Source organism: Staurois parvus, unplaced genomic scaffold (genome assembly GCF_062004578.1).
Source record: "Staurois parvus isolate SC_StPar_1 unplaced genomic scaffold, SC_StPar_1.0 ptg000144l, whole genome shotgun sequence".
Classification (NCBI taxonomy): domain Eukaryota; kingdom Metazoa; phylum Chordata; class Amphibia; order Anura; family Ranidae; genus Staurois; species Staurois parvus.
This window is the reverse complement of record NW_028317940.1, coordinates 1,498,687-1,519,378: the sequence shown is the minus strand read 5'-3', so window position 1 is coordinate 1,519,378 and position 20,692 is coordinate 1,498,687. Positions and strand designations below refer to the sequence as shown.

General features: G+C 46.3%; 1 protein-coding gene across 1 annotated transcript; it reads left to right on the top strand.

Annotated features, from left to right (window-relative positions):
* Positions 1–311: 311 nt before the first annotated feature.
* Positions 312–11,796, top strand: LOC149465055 (uncharacterized). The gene is given in 8 exon segments (XM_089673662.1): positions 312–450; positions 2,619–2,724; positions 2,813–2,936; positions 3,026–3,429; positions 3,510–3,728; positions 3,884–4,019; positions 9,824–10,808; positions 10,810–11,796. Coding segments are annotated over 7 exon segments (2,223 nt in total). The 5' UTR covers positions 312–450; positions 2,619–2,628; the 3' UTR covers positions 11,069–11,796.
* The last annotated feature ends 8,896 nt before the right edge of the window (positions 11,797–20,692 follow it).

Here is a 20,692-nt window from a genome sequence, read left to right as displayed (position 1 = left end):
GCCGTGAAATTTTTTTTTTTTAATTTTCTTGCGTCATATAAAATTTCTTTCATGTTGCGCCTTTTCATGCAGACCATATTTATATATTGTTGCATTTTCACTTTTAACAAAGTTTGTTGTTATCCTTGTTACCCATTTTCGAATATCTAATATTGCCATCGGCAGTCCCAATACCTTGCCTCTTATTTGGTTCTTCATGTGTCTTCAGATTTTACCTTCCCCCCTTGTTGGCCCCTCAGCTCTTCTCTTGCTTTTGCACTTGTTGCCTGCCAATCAATTCAACAAATGTCCACTCCTCAGACACCGGACACCAGAGCTCCTCCTCCTCCAGTCCAGACAGCTATTTTTTCTTCTCTATGTCAGTCCTTGATGAGGGATACACCGGTTTGGTTCATATTTTACTGACATAATTCTTCCCCTTTGGATTCTTTCGCAAGAAGTAAGTTTAAGGTAAGTGTCCTCCTGACTTCTAACTTTCTCTCAGAGTCTCAGCTATTTTAGGTTATATACATTGACGTTCATCTTCATCTCGGCATCTCTCCATTTTTCTACAACAGAGAAGGAAATGCGTATTTGCTCCCCTGCTGATGTTGAATGTTCGCCCACTCACAAAGAAATGATCGGTCTAAAAATCGAATGTTCGGTGTATTCTAACACTGAGAGACAGAATAGCAGCAACAAATTCAGCAGAAATGCATGTCTAACAAATGATGACTGATCTGCATGTTCATGAGGGAAATAAGGATTTGATCACCTATTATTCAGCAGGATTTCTGGCTACCAGGTGTCTTTCATACAGGTAACAAGCTGAGATTAGAAGTGGTCTCTTAAAGGGAGTGCTGCTAATCTCATTTTTTTACCTGTATAAAAGACACCTGTCCACAGGAGCAATCAAACCATCAGATTCCAAACTCTCCACCATGGCAAAGACCAAAGAGCTGTCCAAAAATGTCAGGGACAAGATTGTAGACCTACACAAGGCTGGACTGGGCTACCAAACTATCGCCAAGCAGCTTGGTGAGAAGGTGACAACAGTTGGTGCAATCATTCACAAATGGAAGAAACACAAAACAAGTGTCAGTCTCCCTAGTTCTGGTGCACCATGCAAGATCTCACCTTGTGGAGTGTCAATGATCATGAGAACAGTGAGGAATCATCCCAGAACTACACGTGAGGATCTTGTCAATGATCTCCAGGCAGCTGTGGGACCACAGTCACCAAGAAAACAATTGGTAACACACTACGCCGACCAGGACTGAAATCCTGCAGTGCCCGCAAGGTCCCTCTGCTCAAGAAAGCACATGTCCAGGACTGTCTGAAGTTTGCCACTGAATATCTGAATGATGCAGAGGAGGACTGGTTGAAAGTGTTGTGGTCAGAGGAGACCAAAATCCAGCTCTTTGGCATCAACTCAACTCGCCGTGTTTGGAGGAGGAGGAATGCTGCCTATGACCTCAAGAACACCATCCCAACTGTCAAACATGGTGGTGGAAATATTCTGCTTTGTGGGGGGGGGGGAGGTTCTGCTAAGGGGACAGTACAACTGCACCGCATCAAAGGGATGATGGATGGGGCAATGTACCCTCAAATCCCGGGTGAAAACCTTCTTCCCTCAGCCAGGGCACTGAAAATGGGTTGTGGATGGGTGTTCCAGCATGACAATGACCCAAAACACATGGCCAAGGCAACAAAGGAGTGGCTCAACAAGAAGCACATTAAGGTCCTGGAGTGGCCTAGCCAGTCTCCAGACCTTCATCCGATTGAAAATCTGTGGAGGGAGCTGAAAGTTCGTCAGCCACCAAACCTTAATGACTTGGAGAGGATCTGCCAAGAGGAGTGGGCCAAAATCCCTCCTGAGATGTGTGCAAACCTGGGGGCCAACTCCAGGAAACCTCTGTGATTGCCAACAAGGGATTTGCCACCAAGTACTAAGTCATGTTTTGTGAAGGGGATCAAATCCTTATTTCCCTCATGAACATGCAGATCAGTCATCATTTGTTAGACATGCATTTCTGCTGAATGTGTTGTTGCTATTCTGTCTCTCAGTGTTACAATACACCGAACATTCGATTTTTAGACCGATCATTTCTTTGTGAGTGGGCAAACATATAAAATCAGCAGGGGAGCAAATACGCATTTCCTTCACTGTATATGAGTAAGCTGCAGTGTCTACGTCAAGGCTCCTCTGTGTACTGCGGTCTGCACTCTATAATTTTCAGAGTCTCCAAAGTTGGAGTACATCTAGCAGTGGGTAGATTAAAGGCAGCTTTGCCAGGAGGGAGCCCAAACCTCCTTAAAGGCACGGTAATGCACGGGACACCCAACAACCTTACTGCAAAGGCTAGTTATAGGTTGGGGTGGTCACCACTTTTTTTGTACAGTTTATTAAATTTGATGCAGGCATGCACTGGATGCCTTGTGCTGCCATTGTGCTCTTGCTGGGTGTCTCATGCATTCCAACATAGTAGGTCTCTAGACAGAGCTGTGAGCATGGCACTGAGGATAAAAGAACATGTAGTCTTCCCACTGGGGGCAGCCCACCCATTGACCCCTTATATCCCTATCCTAATATTGAACAACCAATACAGGCCAATTAACTCTCCCATATCCATCTACAGAGAAACCTGCATGGATCACATGAGCACATCAATGAGGATGGACAAGGACCGGAGTCACATGACACAAGAAGTCACCAAGAAGATGATGGAGCTGCTGACAGGAGAGGTGAGCGGTGCCGGGAATTCTGGGACATTCTCCAGTAACAGACAAGGGATGTGTCTGGATGGTGACTGTATCATTGTGTGTGTGTCAGGTTCCTATAAGGTGTCAGGGTGTCACTGTCTATTTCTCCATGGAGGAGTGGGAGTATTTAGAAGGACACAAGGACCTCTACAAGGACGTCATGATGGACAATCAGCCGCCCCTCACATCACCGGGTAAGAGGAGACTTTATTGGAAAGGTGGAGGCTCCACCTAGATCCCCCATCATCTGATAGGATTCAGTCAGTGTGTGTGTTTCCTACAGATGGATCCAGTCATGGGAACCCATCAGAGCGATGTTCCCGTCCTCTGTATTCCCGGGATTCCACACAGGAAGATCATACCATCCCTCACCATCATCAGGTAGATGGATCCAGTCATGGGAACCCACTAGAGAGATGTCCCCGTCCTCTGTATTCCCGGGATTTCACACAGGAAGATCACACCATCCCTCACCATCATCAGGTAGGTGGATCCAGTCATAGGAACCCACCAGAGAGATGTCCCCGCCCTCTGTATTCCCGGGATTCCACACAAGAAGATCATACCATCCCTCACCATCATCAGGTAGATGGATGCAGTCATGGGAACCCACCTGAGAGATGTCCCCGTCCTCTGTATTCCTGGGATTCCACACAGGAAGATCAAACCATCCCTCACCATCATCCGGTAGGTGTGGAACAGTCACTAGTAGTTATGGATTATACACAAGCTTGTTTGTTACATTAAATGTCCTTTTATATGTTCAGAATGGAAACCTTGGAGATTACAATAATGTTAAAGAACAGGTTAAAAAGGTGATTGAGCGGCGCAGGGTGATGAAGGAGTTTTTTGAAGGAAACGAGGATCTCTATAAGGATTTCATGATGGTGCCACCTAATACCAGAAACCCACCAGGGAGATGTCCCCATCCTCTGTATTCCCAGGATTCCACACAGGAAGGTCACACCATCCCTCACCATCATCAGGTAGGTGGAGTTGAAGGTCGGGAACATAAAGTGATGGAACACTCTGACATGTGGAGACGATGTGTGGACTCTACAAGATGAGATGTTCTATGTGATCTCACATCATAAATCCTTCTATGTTACAGATGTTATTTTCTGCCATTCTGTTGGTTTAGGGTGAAGATCTGATGAACATGAAAGTTGAGGGTGAAGTAGAAGAGACGTATGTGAGGGATGATGAGCAATATACGGAGGAGGCTGGAATGAGGAGGACATTCATAGAGGAGGACACTCCTACAGAGATCAGCACAGGTGGGTCAGGGCAAAATAAACAAAACATACACAGTAAGTCTCTTCAATTCCTTAACATTTCCCCCAGGTGGCCAATGTGTTTCGGAGGTCATCAGGGCTTGGATGAAAAATGGAAAAGCTTCCTATAGAAGGGCTCCTGGAAAGTGTTCTATGACCAATGAGGAGTTTTACTGTGCTTGTGAAGGCCATGTACGGCTTTTATATTTAAAGTCCTATTTTCCTTCTTCATCCAACCCCCTGATGAAGGAGGACTGCTTGGCCCCCCAAAATGTGCTGGTTGCTTTTTACCTTTCTGTTGTCTCAATTCTATCAGCCAAAGATAATGATGGATTCTTAAGACAACCGGTTGGTCTTTTTTATCATTTTCTTTGTGGGATTTCCTGCCAGATTTGAGGAGGGGGGTGGGGGGCGAGGCAGCACTTTTTGATAGAGCTGCCAAGGTTTAGTCATCAATTTCAACTAATGCTCCCTGACTGACAGATAAACGTCCAGTGCCTAGTAGTGGTGTCACTGAGGCAATAAATAAATTGGTGTCAGTTATTTTAATAACACCCGACATTGGTGTCAGTGATTGCAATAATTACCCCCCAACATTTGTGTCAGTTATTTCAATAATAACCCCCAGCATTGGTGTCAGTGACTGCAATAATAACCCCCAACATTGGTGTCAGTGACTGCAATAATATCCCCTAGCATTGGTGTCAGTGACTGCAATAATATCCCCCAGCATTGGTGTCAATTACTTCAATAATAACTCCCAACAAAGCTGTCAATGACTTCAGTAATAACCCCCAGCATTGGTGTCAGTGACTTCAATAATAACCCCCAACAAAGCTGTCAATGACTTCATTAATAACCCCTAGCATTGGTGTCAGTGACTTCAATAATAACCCCCAACAAAGCTGTCAATGACTTCAGTAATAACCCCCAGCATTGGTGTCAGTGACTTCAATAATAACCCCCAACAAAGCTGTCAATGACTTCAGTAATAACCCCCAGCATTGGTGTCAGTGACTTCAATAATAACCCCCAACAAAGCTGTCAATGACTTCAGTAATAACCCCTAGCATTGGTGTAGGTGACTTCAATAATAACCCCCAACATTGGTGTCAGTGACTTCAATAATAACCCCCAAAATTGGAGTTAGTAACTCAATAATTACCCCCCAACCTTGGTGTCAGTGATTTTAATAATAACCCCCAACATTGAAGTCAGTGATTTCAATGATGACCCCCAACATTGGTGTCAGTGACTGCAACAATAACCCGCAGCATTGGTGTCAATTACTTCAATAATAACTCCCAGCATTTATGTCAGTGACTTCAGTAATAACCCCCAGCATTGGTGTCAGTGACTTTAATAATAACCCCCAACATTGAAGTCAGTGACTTCAATAATGACCCCCAACATTGGTGTCAATTACTTCAATAAAAACTCCCAGCATTGACGTCAGTGATTTCAATAATAACCCTCAACATTGGTGTCAGTGACTTCAATAATAACCCCCAACATTTGTGTCAGTTACTGCTATAATAGCCCACAACATTGGTGTACCTTACTTCAATAATAACCCCCAGAATTGGTGTCACTGACTGCTATAATAACCCCCAACATTAGTGTCAATGATTTCAATAATAACCCCCAACACTGGTATCAATGGCAGCAATAGTAACTCCTAGCATTGGTGTCAGTAACTGCAATAATAACCACCAGCGTTAATGTCAGTGACTTCAATAATGACCCCCAACATTGGTGTCAGTGACTGCTATAATAGCCCTCAACACTGGTGTCAGTTACTTCAATAATAACCCACAGCATTGGTGTCAGTGACTGCTATAATATCCCCCAACATTGGTGTCAGTTACTTCAATATAACCCATCAGCATTGGTGTCAGTTACTTCAATAATAACCCCCCCAACATTGGTGTCAATGATATCAATAATAACCCCCAACAGGGGTATCAATGGCAGCAATAGTAACTCCCAGCATTGGTGTCAGTAACTGCAATAATTACCCCCAACATTGGTGTCAGCTACTTCAATGACATGCCTCCTAAATTTCAACATTCATAAAGAGGAATAGTTTAGATAAGGGATAATGCAGAGCCTGTCTCTTTAAGGAGCACTGATGTCCTCTTGGTATACCTCCTCAGACCCCAGATGAGGGTATCCCTGAGCAATGGATTCCAAGATCTTCCAATTAAGTAGTCCCAGATGAGAACTAGTTGGGTCTTGCTCCTGGCCACCCTCTCCCTTTATCTGGCCCAGGAGGTGTAGAAGTACTCATACTGTCCTGTCGGCTTGGTGGGTAGTAGCTGCTTTTATGCCTTACGCTGGACTGGCTCCTTCCCGGCTGACAGGTTGTCCTCCCCAGGAGATTGTAGGGAAGTGGAGATCCTTCTGTCCAGCAACCAGCCTGTAGGTAGGTCTCCCTCCTTGAGGCCCCCTCCCAGGCTCCACACTCCAGCCATCTCTCAGTCCATCTTCCACCCCACTCTCCTGATGCACAGGCTCTGTCACATTTAAGGGTTTCCCTTGGCTACCATGCCCAGCCTCCTGCTTGGGATTGGCCAAGTTCCCCTAAACATGCAAATGTTTAAGGGTTGCCCTTGGCCACCATGCCCAGCCTCCTGTCTGGGGATTGGCCAAGTTCCCCTAAACATGCAAATGTTTAAGGGTTGCCCTTGGTCACCATGCCCAGCCTCCTGTCTGGGGATTGGCCAAGTTCCCCTAAACATGCAAATGTTTAAGGGTTGCCCTTGGCCACCATGCCCAGCCTCCTGTCTGGGGATTGGCTAAGTTCCCAAAACATGCAAATTTGGGCCTCCTTCCCTCCTCCGCCCCTCTACCAGAAAGTGCCAGAAGTTTTTGGAAGGGTGGGAGGGCTTCAGAAACTCTGAAATACAGGGCCTCCCAGCATGTTCTGAGGTGAACTCACTACCTCACTCCCAGGTTGCTACCCAGCCTCCGACTAGCAAAAATAACAAAGTCTATCACTAGAGGGCACTACATTTTTCAGCAGTGTTGTACTGTGACTTGCTTACGTAATGACCAGCGACTGTTAGAACCTTCTCCCAGGTGGCCCCTCTCTGGCAGTTCTGTGTGTCCCCTCTCCTTGTGTCCACACTGTCCTGCCTGTGTCCCCTCCAGATTCTCCTTGATCTGCGTCTCCCCTGAACGTTGCTCCCTGCTTATCCCGTACTGTCGTCGATCTTCTCTCCCTGAACTCTCGGCTCAGTTCCCAGTCCCCTGACTCCAAGCTGTGGCTTGGCCATGAAGATGCCCAAGCTTTGTGGCTAAATCCACCAGCTGGCCTACATAAAGGCTGTGAAAGTCCTGCCTCTCGTGGGGTGCCAAACCCCTGGTGTAGACCAGCTGAGAAGAGGACAACAAATGCTTGCTTCCTTACAAGCACAACCTCCGCCTTCCACTGCAATGCTTTGAGGAGAGCACACCGACCACATCATAGAAAGTCACCTGCTCCCCCTCCATATCTCATTATTCAGAGCACCATCATGCATGTGTGCCCCCACGTAAGCCAGCCACTTCTGCTCCCCCTCCTTGGGACAACATGTCTCATTATTCAGAGCGCCATCATGCATGTGTGCCCCCACGTAAGACACTTATGCTTCTCCTCCTTGGAACCACGTCTCATTATTCAGAGCACCATCATGCATGTGTGCCTCCACGTAAGCCACTTCTGCTTCCCCTCCTTCGGACCACATGTCTCATTATTCAGAGCGCCATCCTGCATGCGTGCCCCCACGTAAGCCACTTCTGCTTCTCCTCTTTGGGACCACATGTCTCATTATTCAGAGCGCCATCATGCATGCGTGACCCCACGTAAGCCACTTCTGCTTCTCCTCTTTGGGACCACATGTCTCATTATTCAGAGCGCCATCATGCATGCGTGACCCCACGTAAGCCACTTCTGCTCCTCTTTGGGACCACATGTCTCATTATTCAGAGCGCCATCATGCATGCGTGACCCCACGTAAGCCACTTCTGCTTCTCCTCTTTGGGACCACATGTCTCATTATTCAGAGCACCATCATGCATGTGTGCCCCCACGTAAGCCACTTCAGCTCCCTCTCCTAGGGACCACGTCTCATTATTCAGAGCACCATCATGCATGTGTGCCCCCACGTAAGCCACTTCTGCTCCCCCTCCTTGGAACCACATGTCTCATTATTCAGAGTGCCATCATGCAACCATGCCCCCACGTAAGCCACTTCTGCTTCCCCTCCTTGGGACCACATTTTGTTATTCAGAGCGCCATCATGCATGCGTGCCCCCACGTAAGCCACTTCTGCTTCTCCTCTTTGGGACCACATGTCTCATTATTCAGAGCACCATCATGCATGTGTGCCCCCACGTAAGCCACTTCTGCTCCTTCTCCTTGGGACCACATCTCATTATTCAGAGCGCCATCATGCATGTGTGCCCCCACGTAAGCCACTTCTGCTCCCCCTCCTTGGAACCACATGTCTCATTATTCAGAGCGCCATCATGCAATCGTGCCCCCACGTAGGCCACTTCTGTTCCCCCTCCTTGGGACCACATGTCTCATTATTCAGAGCGCCATCATGCATGTGTGCCCACACATTCATTCACTTTCCATGGAGGAGGATAGGCGTGTCTCCTCTGTCTAGTTTTCTGGGGCCTCCTGTCCCCTCCTGGGAGCGTGCACAAAAAGATGGCCACGACAGGGCTCCATAAGACCCAGCAAGCCAAGGAGCCACCTGGAATCATCGGACCGGTTGAAGCTGACAGAGAGGCAATGTTTCTAACATGGAGGCAGCATACAATGTAGGTGTTTCCCTCAAGAGAAGGTCATTGGTAGACTTTACGTACCCTTTAGAACATTCCTCTGTTCATACCGCTGATTGGTACCAGGTGGGGCGATTCAGGCCACTTCCCTGAATTGTGTTCTCCATCCTGCACATTAGATCTTCATTCTCCCCCAAATGGTGTAATAAATGACCCCTGAGAGAGATCCCGGGGCTGCATTGCTGGACCTTCTACTGAAAATACTAGGTACCCGGCTGAGCCCCTGGCTTGAGTTCTTTCCCTCTCTGACCCGGAACAGGTGTACAAAGTTCAGGAGGAGGAAGGCGAAGTACGAAACTTTCCTTACTATCATTATTCACCCTCTTTCCACCACTAGATAGAGTTCAGACCTTTACAAGTCTAGTGACGTGGTCACATCCTCAAAATGATTGGAACCATTAATAGAAAGGGATCATAAATGATGAATCTCAACCCCAGTGATGGTGGTCTTCAGGATCAGTCCCATCTTCATCTTCGTTGGGCTCCCCAAATCCTCACTCTCTGACCTCCAGTTGAGGAAAATAAGGCAATGTAGTTTTTCCAGTGTTAGGAAGAAAGCAATAAATGATGGAAGAGACTAGGCAATATAATCCCCCCACTGTGTTCACACCTCTAAGGATGGTCCTCATTGGTCCCCCCAATCTCTGACTAAGGTTATAGAATGAAACTGGTGGGAGGTCAGGAGGAACCATTTACCAGTTAAGCTCCTCAGAGACAAAGCTGGGTGGGGACCCTCAACCTATAATTCCCTCCTCACTGTCCCTCCTATAAAAGACAGTTCTGGTTGTTTCCTCACTCTCTGACTAAGGTCCATGAATAAAGAAAAGACCTGGTAGGAGATCAGAGGAGCCTTTTCCTAGTTCCCTTGTGGGTGGAATTGGAAATTCCTCAGAGACCAAGCTGCCTGATGTGGGCGGAGTCCTGGTTTGGGGGAACCAATCAGCTCCTGTCTAGTAATCCTCTTTGTCTTTTAGTCCATGGCCGGGAGATGAGGAAAACCTCCGAGGATTGTCTCACTTTGTCTCCAGACTGGAAAGTAGAAGATGAGGACATCACACAGTATAGTCCAGGAGAAAACCCGGCTCCCTCCAATGTCCATCTGGCACCACACAGTGTAGATGAACCATCGGATTCCTCATATCCTGAGGAACCTCAGACTGTGCGGGACCAGGCTGGCTTTCCAACAGGGAAGGGCTTCTCCTGTCCTGAGTGTAAGAAATGTTTCCCTTTTAAATATTGTCTTAATATGCATAAAAGATCTCACACAGGGGAGAAGCCGTATTCCTGTCCTGAGTGCGGGAAATGTTATTCACAGAAGTCTCAACTTTCCATGCATCTGAAATCCCACACAGGGGAGAGGCCATATTCCTGCCTTGAGTGCGGGAAATGTTTTTCATACAAATCAGGACTTGTTGGACATCAAAGATCTCACACGGGAGAAAAGCCGTATCCCTGCCCTGAGTGCGGAAAATGTTTTTCATACAAATCAGGATTTGTTGGACATCAAAGATCTCACACGGGAGAAAAGCCGTATCCCTGCCCTGAGTGCGGAAAATGTTTTTCATACAAATCAGGACTTGTTGTACATCAAAGATCTCACACGGGAGAAAAGCCGTATCCCTGCCCTGAGTGCGGAAAATGTTTTTCATACAAATCAGCACTTGTTGTACATCAAAGATCTCACACTGGAGAAAAGCCGTATCCCTGCCCTGAGTGCGGAAAATGTTTTTCATACAAATCAGGACTTGTTGGACATCAAAGATCTCACACGGGAGAAAAGCCATATCCCTGCCCTGAGTGCGGAAAATGTTTTTCATACAAATCAGCACTTGTTGTACATCAAAGATCTCACACGGGAGAAAAGCCGTTTCCCTGCCCTGAGTGCAGAAAATGTTTTTCACAGATGTCTTCTGTTTCCACGCATCTGAAATCCCACTCAAGGGAGAGGCTGTATTCCTGCCGAGTGCGGAAAATGTTTTTCATACAAATCAGTACTCGTCGTACATCAAAGATCTCACACAGGAGAAAAGCCATATCCCGGGCCTGAGTGCAGAAAATGTTTTTCACAGACATCTAATGTTTACACACATCTGAAATCCCACTCAAGGGAGAGGCTTTATTCCTGCCCTGAGTTCAGGAAATGTTTTTCATACAAATCAAGACTTGTACATCAAAGATCTCACATGGGAGAAAAGCCGTACTCCTGCCCTGAGTATTGAAAATCTTTTTCACAGAAATCTCCTCTTTCCACACATTTGAAATCCCACGCAAGGGAGAAGTCGTATTCCTACCCTAAATGTGGGAAATGTTCTCTCAGAAAATCAGAATTAGACACAAACTATCTCACAGAGGAGGAAAACCGTATTCCTGCCCTGAGTGTGGAAAATGTTATTCTTAGAAGTCCCATCTTTCCAAACATCTGAAATCACACATGGGGCAGAAGCCATATTCCTGCCCTGAGTGCAGGAAATGTTTTGCACAGTGATACAATCTAACTAAACATCAAAGATCTCACGCAGGAGAAAAGCCGCATATCGGCCATGAGTGCGGGAAATGTTTTTCACAGACTTCTAGTCTTTCCACACATCTGAAATCACACATGGGGCAGAAACCATATTCCTGTTCTCAGTGCGGGAATTTTAAAAAATAAAATAAGACTTAGACGCCAAAGATCTCACACAGGAGAAAAGCCGCATTTCTGCCCTGAGTGCGGGAAATGTTTTGCACATTTACACAATCTAACAAAACATCACAGATCTCACAGAGGGGAGAAGCCCTATACCTGCCCTGAGTGCGGGAAATGTTTTTCACAGACTTCTAGTCTTTACATACATCTGAAATACCACACGGGGGAAATTGTTGTATTCCAGCCTTGAGTGTGGGAAATGCTTTTCATATACAGTCAGGTCCATAAATATTGGGACATCGACACAATTCTAACATTTTTGGCTCTATACACCACCACAATGGATTTGAAATGAAACGAACAAGATGTGCTTTAATTTCAGACTGTCAGCTTTAATTTGAGGTTATTTACATCCAAATCAGGTGAACGGTGTAGGAATTACAACAGTTTGCATATGTACCTCCCACTTGTTAAGGGACCAAAAGTAATGGGACAGAATAAAAATCATAAATCAAACTTTCACTTTTTAATACTTGGTTGCAAATCCTTTGCAGTCAATTACAGCCTGAAGTCTGGAACGCATAGACATCACCAAACGCTGGGTTTCATCCCTGGAGATGCTCTGCCAGGCCTCTACTGCAACTGTCTTCAGTTCCTGCTTGTTCTTGGGGCATTTTCCTTCAGTTTTGTCTTCAGCAAGTGAAATGCATGCTCAATCGGATTCAGGTCGGGTGATTGACTTGGCCATTGCATAACATTCCACTTCTTTCCCTTAAAAAACTCTTTGGTTGCTTTTGCAGTATGCTTTGGGTCATTGTCCATCTGCACTGTGAAGCGTCCAATGAGTTCTGAAGCATTTAATATTATAATAATATATAATATTGCCCGAAACACTTCAGAATTCATCCTGCTGCTTTTGTCAGCAGTCACATCATCAATAAATACAAGAGAACCAGTTCCGTTGGCAGCCATACATGCCCACGCCATGACACTACCACCACCATGCTTCACTGATGAGGTGGTATGCTTAGGATCATGAGCAGTTCCTTTCCTTCTCCATACTCTTCTCTTCCCATCACTCTGGTACAAGTTGATCTTGGTCTCATCTGTCCATAGGATGTTGTTCCAGAACTGTGAAGGCTTTTTTAGATGTCGTCTGGCAAACTCTAATCTGGCCTTCCTGTTTTTGAGGCTCACCAATGGTTTACATCTTGTGGTGAACCCTCTGTATTCACTCTGGTGAAGTCTTCTCTTGATTGTTGACTTTGACACACATACACCTACCTCCTGGAGAGTGTTCTTGATCTGGCCAACTGTTGTGAAGGGTGTTTTCTTCACCAGGGAAAGAATTCTTCGGTCATCCACCACAGTTGTTTTCTGTGGTCTTCCGGGTCTTTTGGTGTTGCTGAGCTCGCCGGTGCATTCTTTCTTTTTAAGAATGTTCCAAACAGTTGTTTTGGCCACGCCTAATGTTTTTGCTATCTCTCTGATGGGTTTGTTTTGTTTTTTCAGCCTAATGATGGCTTGCTTCACTGATAGTGACAGCTCTTTGGATCTCATCTTGAAAGTTGACAGCAACAGATTCCAAATGCAAATAGCACACTTGAAATGAACTCTGGACCTTTTATCTGCTCATTGTAATTGGGATAATGAGGGAATAACACACACCTGGCCATGGAACAGCTGATAAGCCAATTGTCCCATTACTTTTGGTCCCTTAACAAGTGGGAGGCACATATGCAAACTGTTGTAATTCCTACACCGTTCACCTGATTTGGATGTAAATACCCTCAAATTAAAGCTGACAGTCTGCAGTTAAAGCACATCTTGTTTGTTTTATTTAAAATCCATTGTGGTGGTGTATAGAGCCAAAAATGTTAGAATTGTGTCCATGTCCCAATATTTATGGACCTGACTGTAGATCAGAATTAGACACCAAACATCTCACACAGGAGAGAAAAGTTGTGTTCCGACCCTGATGCTTTTCACAGAAGGCCCAACTTTCCAGATATCAGAGAGTTCATATATATGGGAGGTATGTAGCTCCATGACATCTTGGATCCTCATTTTATGGTGAAGCCTGCAAGCCTGTAGGGGTGAGGAAATCTCGTTCTTTACCTGGTGTTGGTTACAGAACGAGGACCTGGGCTGGTTCTCATGGAGAATCCTCAAGGAAGTTGAGTGGGATGGGTTCTTGAACCTGTGAACCAAATTTTGGCTGTCAAGCCGTCTATGAACTGCTGCTGGTCTCAGAGAGGACATATCTGCTGACGCCGGACATTGTTCATTCACTGCACCACGTAAGGTTCAGCCAAGAACTTGCAGGGGGAAGCCCGGGTGGTTTGCATTGTTTTATGTTGGAATAAACAGATTTTTTGTTGGAGAAAATGGAGTTTGTGTCTCTAATTTCAACTTAGTCCCTCACAATAGTTGTTTTTCATTTACAGTGAAGGAAATGCGTATTTGCTCCCCGGCTGATGTTGAATTTTCCCCCACTCACAAAGAAATGATCGGTCTAAAAATCGAATGTTCGGTGTATTGTAACACTGAGAGACAGAATAGCAACAACAAATTCAGCAGAAATGCATGTCTAACAAATGATGACTGATCTGCATGTTCATGAGGGAGATAAGGATTTGATCCCCTTCACAAAACATGACTTAGTACTTGGTGGCAAATCCCTTCTTGGCAATCCAAGAGGTCAGATGTTTTCTGGAGTTGGCCCCCAGGTTTGCACACATCTCAGGAGGGATTTTGGCCCACTCCTCTTGGCAGATCCTCTCTAAGTCATTAAGGTTTGGGGGCTGACGTTTGGCAACTCAAACTTTCAGCTCCCTCCACAGATTTTCAATCGGAAGAAGGTCTGGAGACTGGCTAGGCCACTCCAGGACCTTAATGTGCTTCTTCTTGAGCCACTCCTTTGTTGCCTTGGCCGTGTGTTTTGGGTCATTGTCATGCTGGAACACCCATCCATGAACCATTTTCAATGCCCTGGCTGAGGGAAGAAGGTTCTCACCCAAGATTTGATAGTACTTTGCCCCGTCCATCATCCCTTTGATGCGGTGCAGTTGTCCTGTCCCCTTAGCAGAAAAACACCCCCAAAGCAGAATGTTTCCACCACCATGTTTGACAGTTGGGATGGTGTTCTTGGGGTCATAGGAAGCATTCCTCCTCCCCCAAACACGGCGAGTTGAGTTGATGCCAAAGAGCTGGATTTTGGTCTCCTCTGACCACAACCATTTCAACCAGTCCTCCTCTGCATCATTCAGATATTCAGTGGCAAACTTCAGACGGGCCTGGACATGTGCTTTCTTGAGCAGAGGGACCTTGCGGGCACTGCAGGATTTCAGTCCTGGTCGGCGTAGTGTGTTACCAATTGTTTTCTTGGTGACTGTGGTCCCAGCTGCCTGAAGATCATTGACAAGATCCTCACGTGTAGTTTTGGGATGATTCCTCACTGTTCTCATGATCATTGACACTCCACGAGGTGAGATCTTGCATGGTGCACCAGTCCTAGGGAGACTGACAGTTGTTTTGTATTTCTTCAATTTGCGAATGATTGCACCAACTGTTGTCACCTTCTCACCAAGCTGCTTGACGATAGTTTGGTAGCCCAGTTCAGCCTTGTGTAGGTCTACAATCTTGTCCGACATCCTTAGACAGCTCTTTGCTCTTTGCCATGGTGGAGAGTTTGGAATCTGATGGTTTGATTGCTCCTGTGGACAGGTGTCTTTTATACAGGTAACAAAATGAGATAAGCAGCACTCCCTTTAAGAGACTGCTTCTAATCTCAGCTTGTTACCTGTATGAAAGACACCTGGTAGCCAGAAATCCTGCTGAATGATAGGGGATCAAATCCTTATTTCCCTCATGAACATGCAGATCAGTCATCATTTGTTAGACATGCATTTCTGCTGAATTTGTTGTTGCTATTCTGTCTCTGTGTTACAATACACTGAACATTCGATTTTTAGACTGATCATTTCTTTGTGAGTGGGCGAACATTCAAAATCAGCAGGGGATCAAATACGCATTTTTTTCACTGTATACTTGTGGTTCGATGATTCTATTTTTACGAGGAGTCAACACTCTGCTTCCTTATAGAGCTCAGGATGTCTGTAGTATACTCCAATGATAAGTCCATCAGTCCATAGACCCATCTATCATTCCTCCCGTAATTCCTCCTCCACACCATCACCACCTCCAACCACAAGGTCATCTTTCTTCCTCACTTTCACATCACATCTAACATAGAGAAACCCCCCTCCATCTTTTCTATGTCCTGTGTCCTTCTAAACAAGAGGGTCAGCATGAATACAAACAGCCCAGTCTTGGGAGGAGCCAAGCCATGTTTCTGGAACACCAAGTCCATTCTCATCACTGAAACCATCAATATCTCCCATTCTGCTCGGCAGGTTGCTCGCTCGGTTATTAGTTGACTCTGCCTCGACTTTGTGTGTCTCTGTCCTGATTTTAAGGCTTTGCCTCTGACCTAACAGTGTGGGTGTGTGTCTGCCCGGATGTTGTGTGTGTATCTTCACATATGAGTTGCACCCATGTGTCCTGAAGAAGTTGAGCTGAGTTCTGTTATTTCAAACTCATTGTTTCTAATTTTTAGAGACTTTAATTACTGGCTCGGTACCCCTACACAAGGCCAATGTGGGGCCTATAATTAAGAAGGAATTAAATTCTTTACCAAGTAACTACAAGCCAGTTAGTATAACTTCTATAGTTGGGAAGATACCTGAGAGTTTCATAAAAGACCTCAGGATGGCTGTAGTATACTCCAATGATAAGTCCATCAGTCCATAGACCCATCTATCATTCCTCCTCCGCACCATTACCTTGTTGGAACAGCCGACTCTCCCCCTTCTCATAGACCTCAGGATGTCTGTAGTATACTCCAATAAAGTCCAGTAAGACTCCTGCCCCCCTCCTCCCATACAACCACCAGGCCATGGTTGCAGGAAAGGGGCCCTTTGTCAAGGTCCTACCTTTTCCCTGAGGTTTTGTTACTCCATGTACTGGCGTTCATCTTGGATTCTGCTGTGCATGGTGGAAATCCTTTTATGCCTTCAGGTCTCTGAGGTCCATCCCCGAGAGGGGTGTGGCTGATGACATATAAGCCTGTGGCCCGCACATGCTCTTTGCACTTGTGTCTTTGTCTTCCTACAGCTCTGTGTATACGCTCGTGACTCTTCTGGTATTCTGACTCGGCTTGTGATTAAGACCATTCTCTGTGTTTTCCTTCGATCTGACCTTCCGTTGCTGAACCCGGCCCGTGACCTGTGATTCTCTGTCTACTGTTCTGTACCATTTTGTCCCGTTGTTGTCGACCCAGCTTCCTGACTACGCTATTGTCATTCTCACCAGCTACACGCCATTGGCGGCGGCCATTACCGCAGCCGGGGTGTCTCGGGGGCCGCGACCTGGTTCCTGGCTGCGTCAAGTCCATCCCCACCATCAGGGGCCCTGGTGAAGGGCAGCCTGGGACTTAGACTCCGCGCCCTGAGGGACTTCAGTCTGTTGGTGGTGGTTTTCGTCAGCCAGTGCGTTACCCTGCCACTAGGCCTACCTGTCCGTTCCACAGCCCCGCCCTGACACCCTTGTCCTCATCACTAAAGTTGTACAGAAAATTTTTACAAATTCCAGTAAGACTTCTACCTGCAACCACCCCAACAACCATCAGGCCATGGTTGCAGGAATGGGGTCCTTGTCCTCATCACTAAAGTTGTAGAGAAAATGTTTTCAAATTTTAGCAAGACTCACACCCTCATCCCCCCCCCTCCCAACAACCACCAGGCCATGGTTGCAGGAAATGGGTCCTTATCCTCATCACTAAAGTTGTAGAGAAAATTTTTCTAAATTCCAGTAAGACTCCCACCTTCATCCCCCCTTTACCCCCACCTTCAAAAAACAGCACACCAGAGTTGCAGGGAAGAGGCCCTTGGCCTCATCACAAAAGCTGTAGCGAAAATATCTCCAAATTCTAGTAAGACTCCCATCCCCCCCCCCCACATAACCACCACACCAAGGGTTGCGAGAAAGGGGTCCTTGTCCTCATCACTAAAGCTGTACAGAAAATGTTTCCAAATTTCATAAGGCTCCCCTCCCCCAACAACCACAAGGCCATGGTTGCGAGAAAGGGGTCCTTGTCCACATCACTAAAACTGTACAGAAAATGTTTCCAAATTCCAGTAAGACTCCCCCCAACAACCACAAGGCCATGGTTGCGAGCAAGGGGTCCTTCTCCACATCACCAAAGCTTTTGGGAAAAGCTGTACAGAAAATGTTTCTAAAGTCCAGTAAGACTTCTACCTGCATCTCCCCCCCCCCCCCCCCCCCAACAACCATCAGGCCATGGTTGCAGGAAAGGGGTCCTTGTCCTCACCACAAAAGTTGTAGAGAAATTTTTTTTCAAATTCCAGTAAGACTCACACCTTCATCCCCCCCTCACTTCCAAAAACCAGAACACCAGAGATGCAGGGAAGAGGCCCTTGGCCTCATCACAAAAGCTGTAGAGAAAATATTTCCAAATTCTAGTAAGACTCCCATCCCTCCCCCCACATAACTACCACGCCAGGGTTTCGAGAAAGTGGTCTTTGTCGTCATCACTAAAGCTGTACAGAAAATGTTACAAAATTCCAGTAAGACCCCCCCTCCCCCCAACAACCAAAAGGCCATGGTTGTGAGAAAGGGGTCCTTGTCCTCATCACTAAAGCTGTAGAGAAAATATTTCCAAATTCTGGTAAGACTCCCATCTGCCCCCCTTATAACCACCACACCAGGGTTTCAAGAATGGGGTTCTTGTCCTCATCACTAAAGCTGTACAGAAAATGTTTCCAAATTCCAGTAAAACTCCCCCCAACAACCACAAAGCCATGGTTGCGAGAAAGGGGTCCTTCTCCACATCACCAAAGCTTTGGGGAAAAGCTGTAGAGAAAATGTTTCCAAAGTCCAGTAAGACTTCTACTTGCATCCCCCCAACAACCATCAGGCCATGATTGCAGGAAAGGGGTCCTTATCCTCATCACCAAAGCTTTGGGGAAATTCTTTTGGGGGAAAAGCTGTAGAGAAAATGTTTCCAAAGTCCAGTAAGACTTCTACCTGCATCCCCCCCAACAACCATCAGGCTATGGTTGCAGTAAAAGGGGTCCTTGTCCTCATCACTAAAGTTGTAGAGAAAATTTTTCAAAATTCCAGTAAGACGCCCACCTTCATCCCCCCTCCAAAAACCAGCACACCAGAGTTGCAGGGAAGAGGCCCTTGGCTTCATCACAAAAGCTGTAGAGAAAATATCTCCAAATTCTAGTAAGACTTCCACCCTCCCCCCACCCCCCACATAACCACCACGCCATGGTTGTGAGAAAGGGGTCCTTTTCCTCATCACTAAAGCTGTACAGAAAATGTTTCCAAATTCAAGTAAGGCTCCCCTCCCCCAACAACCACAAGGCCATGGTTGCGAGAAAGGGGTCCTTGTTCACGTCACTAAAGCTTCGGAGAAAATTTTTCAAAATTCCAGCAAGACTAACCCCCAGTAAGACTTCTACCTGCATCCCCCCCAACAACCATCAGGCCATGGTTGCAGGGAAGGGGTCCTTGTCACCATCACTAAAGCTGTAGAGAACTTTTTTCAAATTCCAATAAAACTCGCACCCACCCCCAACAACCACCAGGCCAGGGTTGCGAGAAAGAGGTCCTTGTCCTCATCACTAAAGTTGTAGAGAAAATTTTTCCAAATTCCAGTAAGACTCCCACCTTCATCCCACCCCCAACAACCACCAGGCCAGGGTTGCGAGAAAGAAGTCCTTGGTCCTTGTCCTCATCACTAAAGCTTTGTAGAAAATTCTTCAAAATTCCAGCAAGGCTAGCCCCTGCCCCCCTTCCCCCAGGTCATGGTTGCAGGGAAGGGGTCCTTGTCATCATCACTAAAGAGAAACTTTGTTCAAATTCCAATAAGACTCGCACCCCCCACCCCCAACAACCACCAGGCCAGGGGTTGCAAGAAAGGGGTCCTTGTCCTCATCATTAAAGCTGTACAGAAAAAGTTTCCAAATTCCAGTAAGACCCCCCCCCCCCTCCCCCAACAACCAAAAGGCCATGGTTGTGAGAAATGGGTCCTTGTCCTCATCACTAAAGCTGTAGAAAAAATATTTCCAAATTCTGGTAAGACTCCCATCCGCCCCCCACATAACCACCACACCAGGGTTTCGAGAAGGGGGTCCTTGTCCTCATCACTAAAGCTGTACAGAAAATGTTTCCAAATTCCAGTAAGACTCCCCCCAACAACCACAAGGCCATGGTTGCGAGAAATAGGTCCTTGTCCACATCACTAAAGCTTTGTAGAAAATTCTTCAAAATTCCAACAAGACTAGTCCCCGCCCCCCTTCCCCCCCTCCACCAGGCCATGGTTGCAGGGAAGGGGTCCTTGTCACCATCACTAAAGCTGTAGAGAAACTTTTTTCAAATTCCAATAAAACTCGCACCCCCAACAACCACCAGGCCATGGTTGCGAGAAAGAGGTCCTTGTTCTCATCACTAAAGCTGTAGAGAAAATGTTTCCAAATTCCAGTAAGACTCCCACCTTCATTCCCCCCCACCCCCAACAACCACCAGGCCATGGTTGCGAGAAAAGGGTCCTTGGCCTCATCACTAAAGCTGTACAGAAAATGTTTCCAAATTCCAGCAAGATTCCCCCCAAGAACCATAAGGCCATGGTTGCAGGAAAGTGGTCCTTGGCCTCATCACTAAAGCTGTAGAGAAAATATTTCCACATTCCAGTAAGGCTCCCCTCCCCCATCAACCACAAGGCCATGGTTGCGAGAAAGGGGTCCTTGTTCACGTCACTAAAGCTTTAGAGAAAGCTTTTCAAAATTCCAGCAAGACTAGCCCCCCACACCAGGCCTTGTCACCATCACTAAAGCTGTAGAGAAACTTTTTTAAAATTCCAATAAAACTCGCACCCCCCACCCCAACAACCACCAGGCCATGGTTGCAGGAAAGGGGTCCTTGTCCTCATCACTAGAGCTGTAAAGAACATTTTTTTTTCTAGATAACTTCGGCTTTAAACCTGAAAAGGAGGTAAAATTCTGAGATATTTAGAGGTTTACATAAAAAATGGTGGGAGGAGAGGACAATGGGAGAGAACAATGGGAATAAAATCCGAAGGAAGACTTTGACCAATCATCTTACAAAGAAAAAATTTAAAAAAAATATA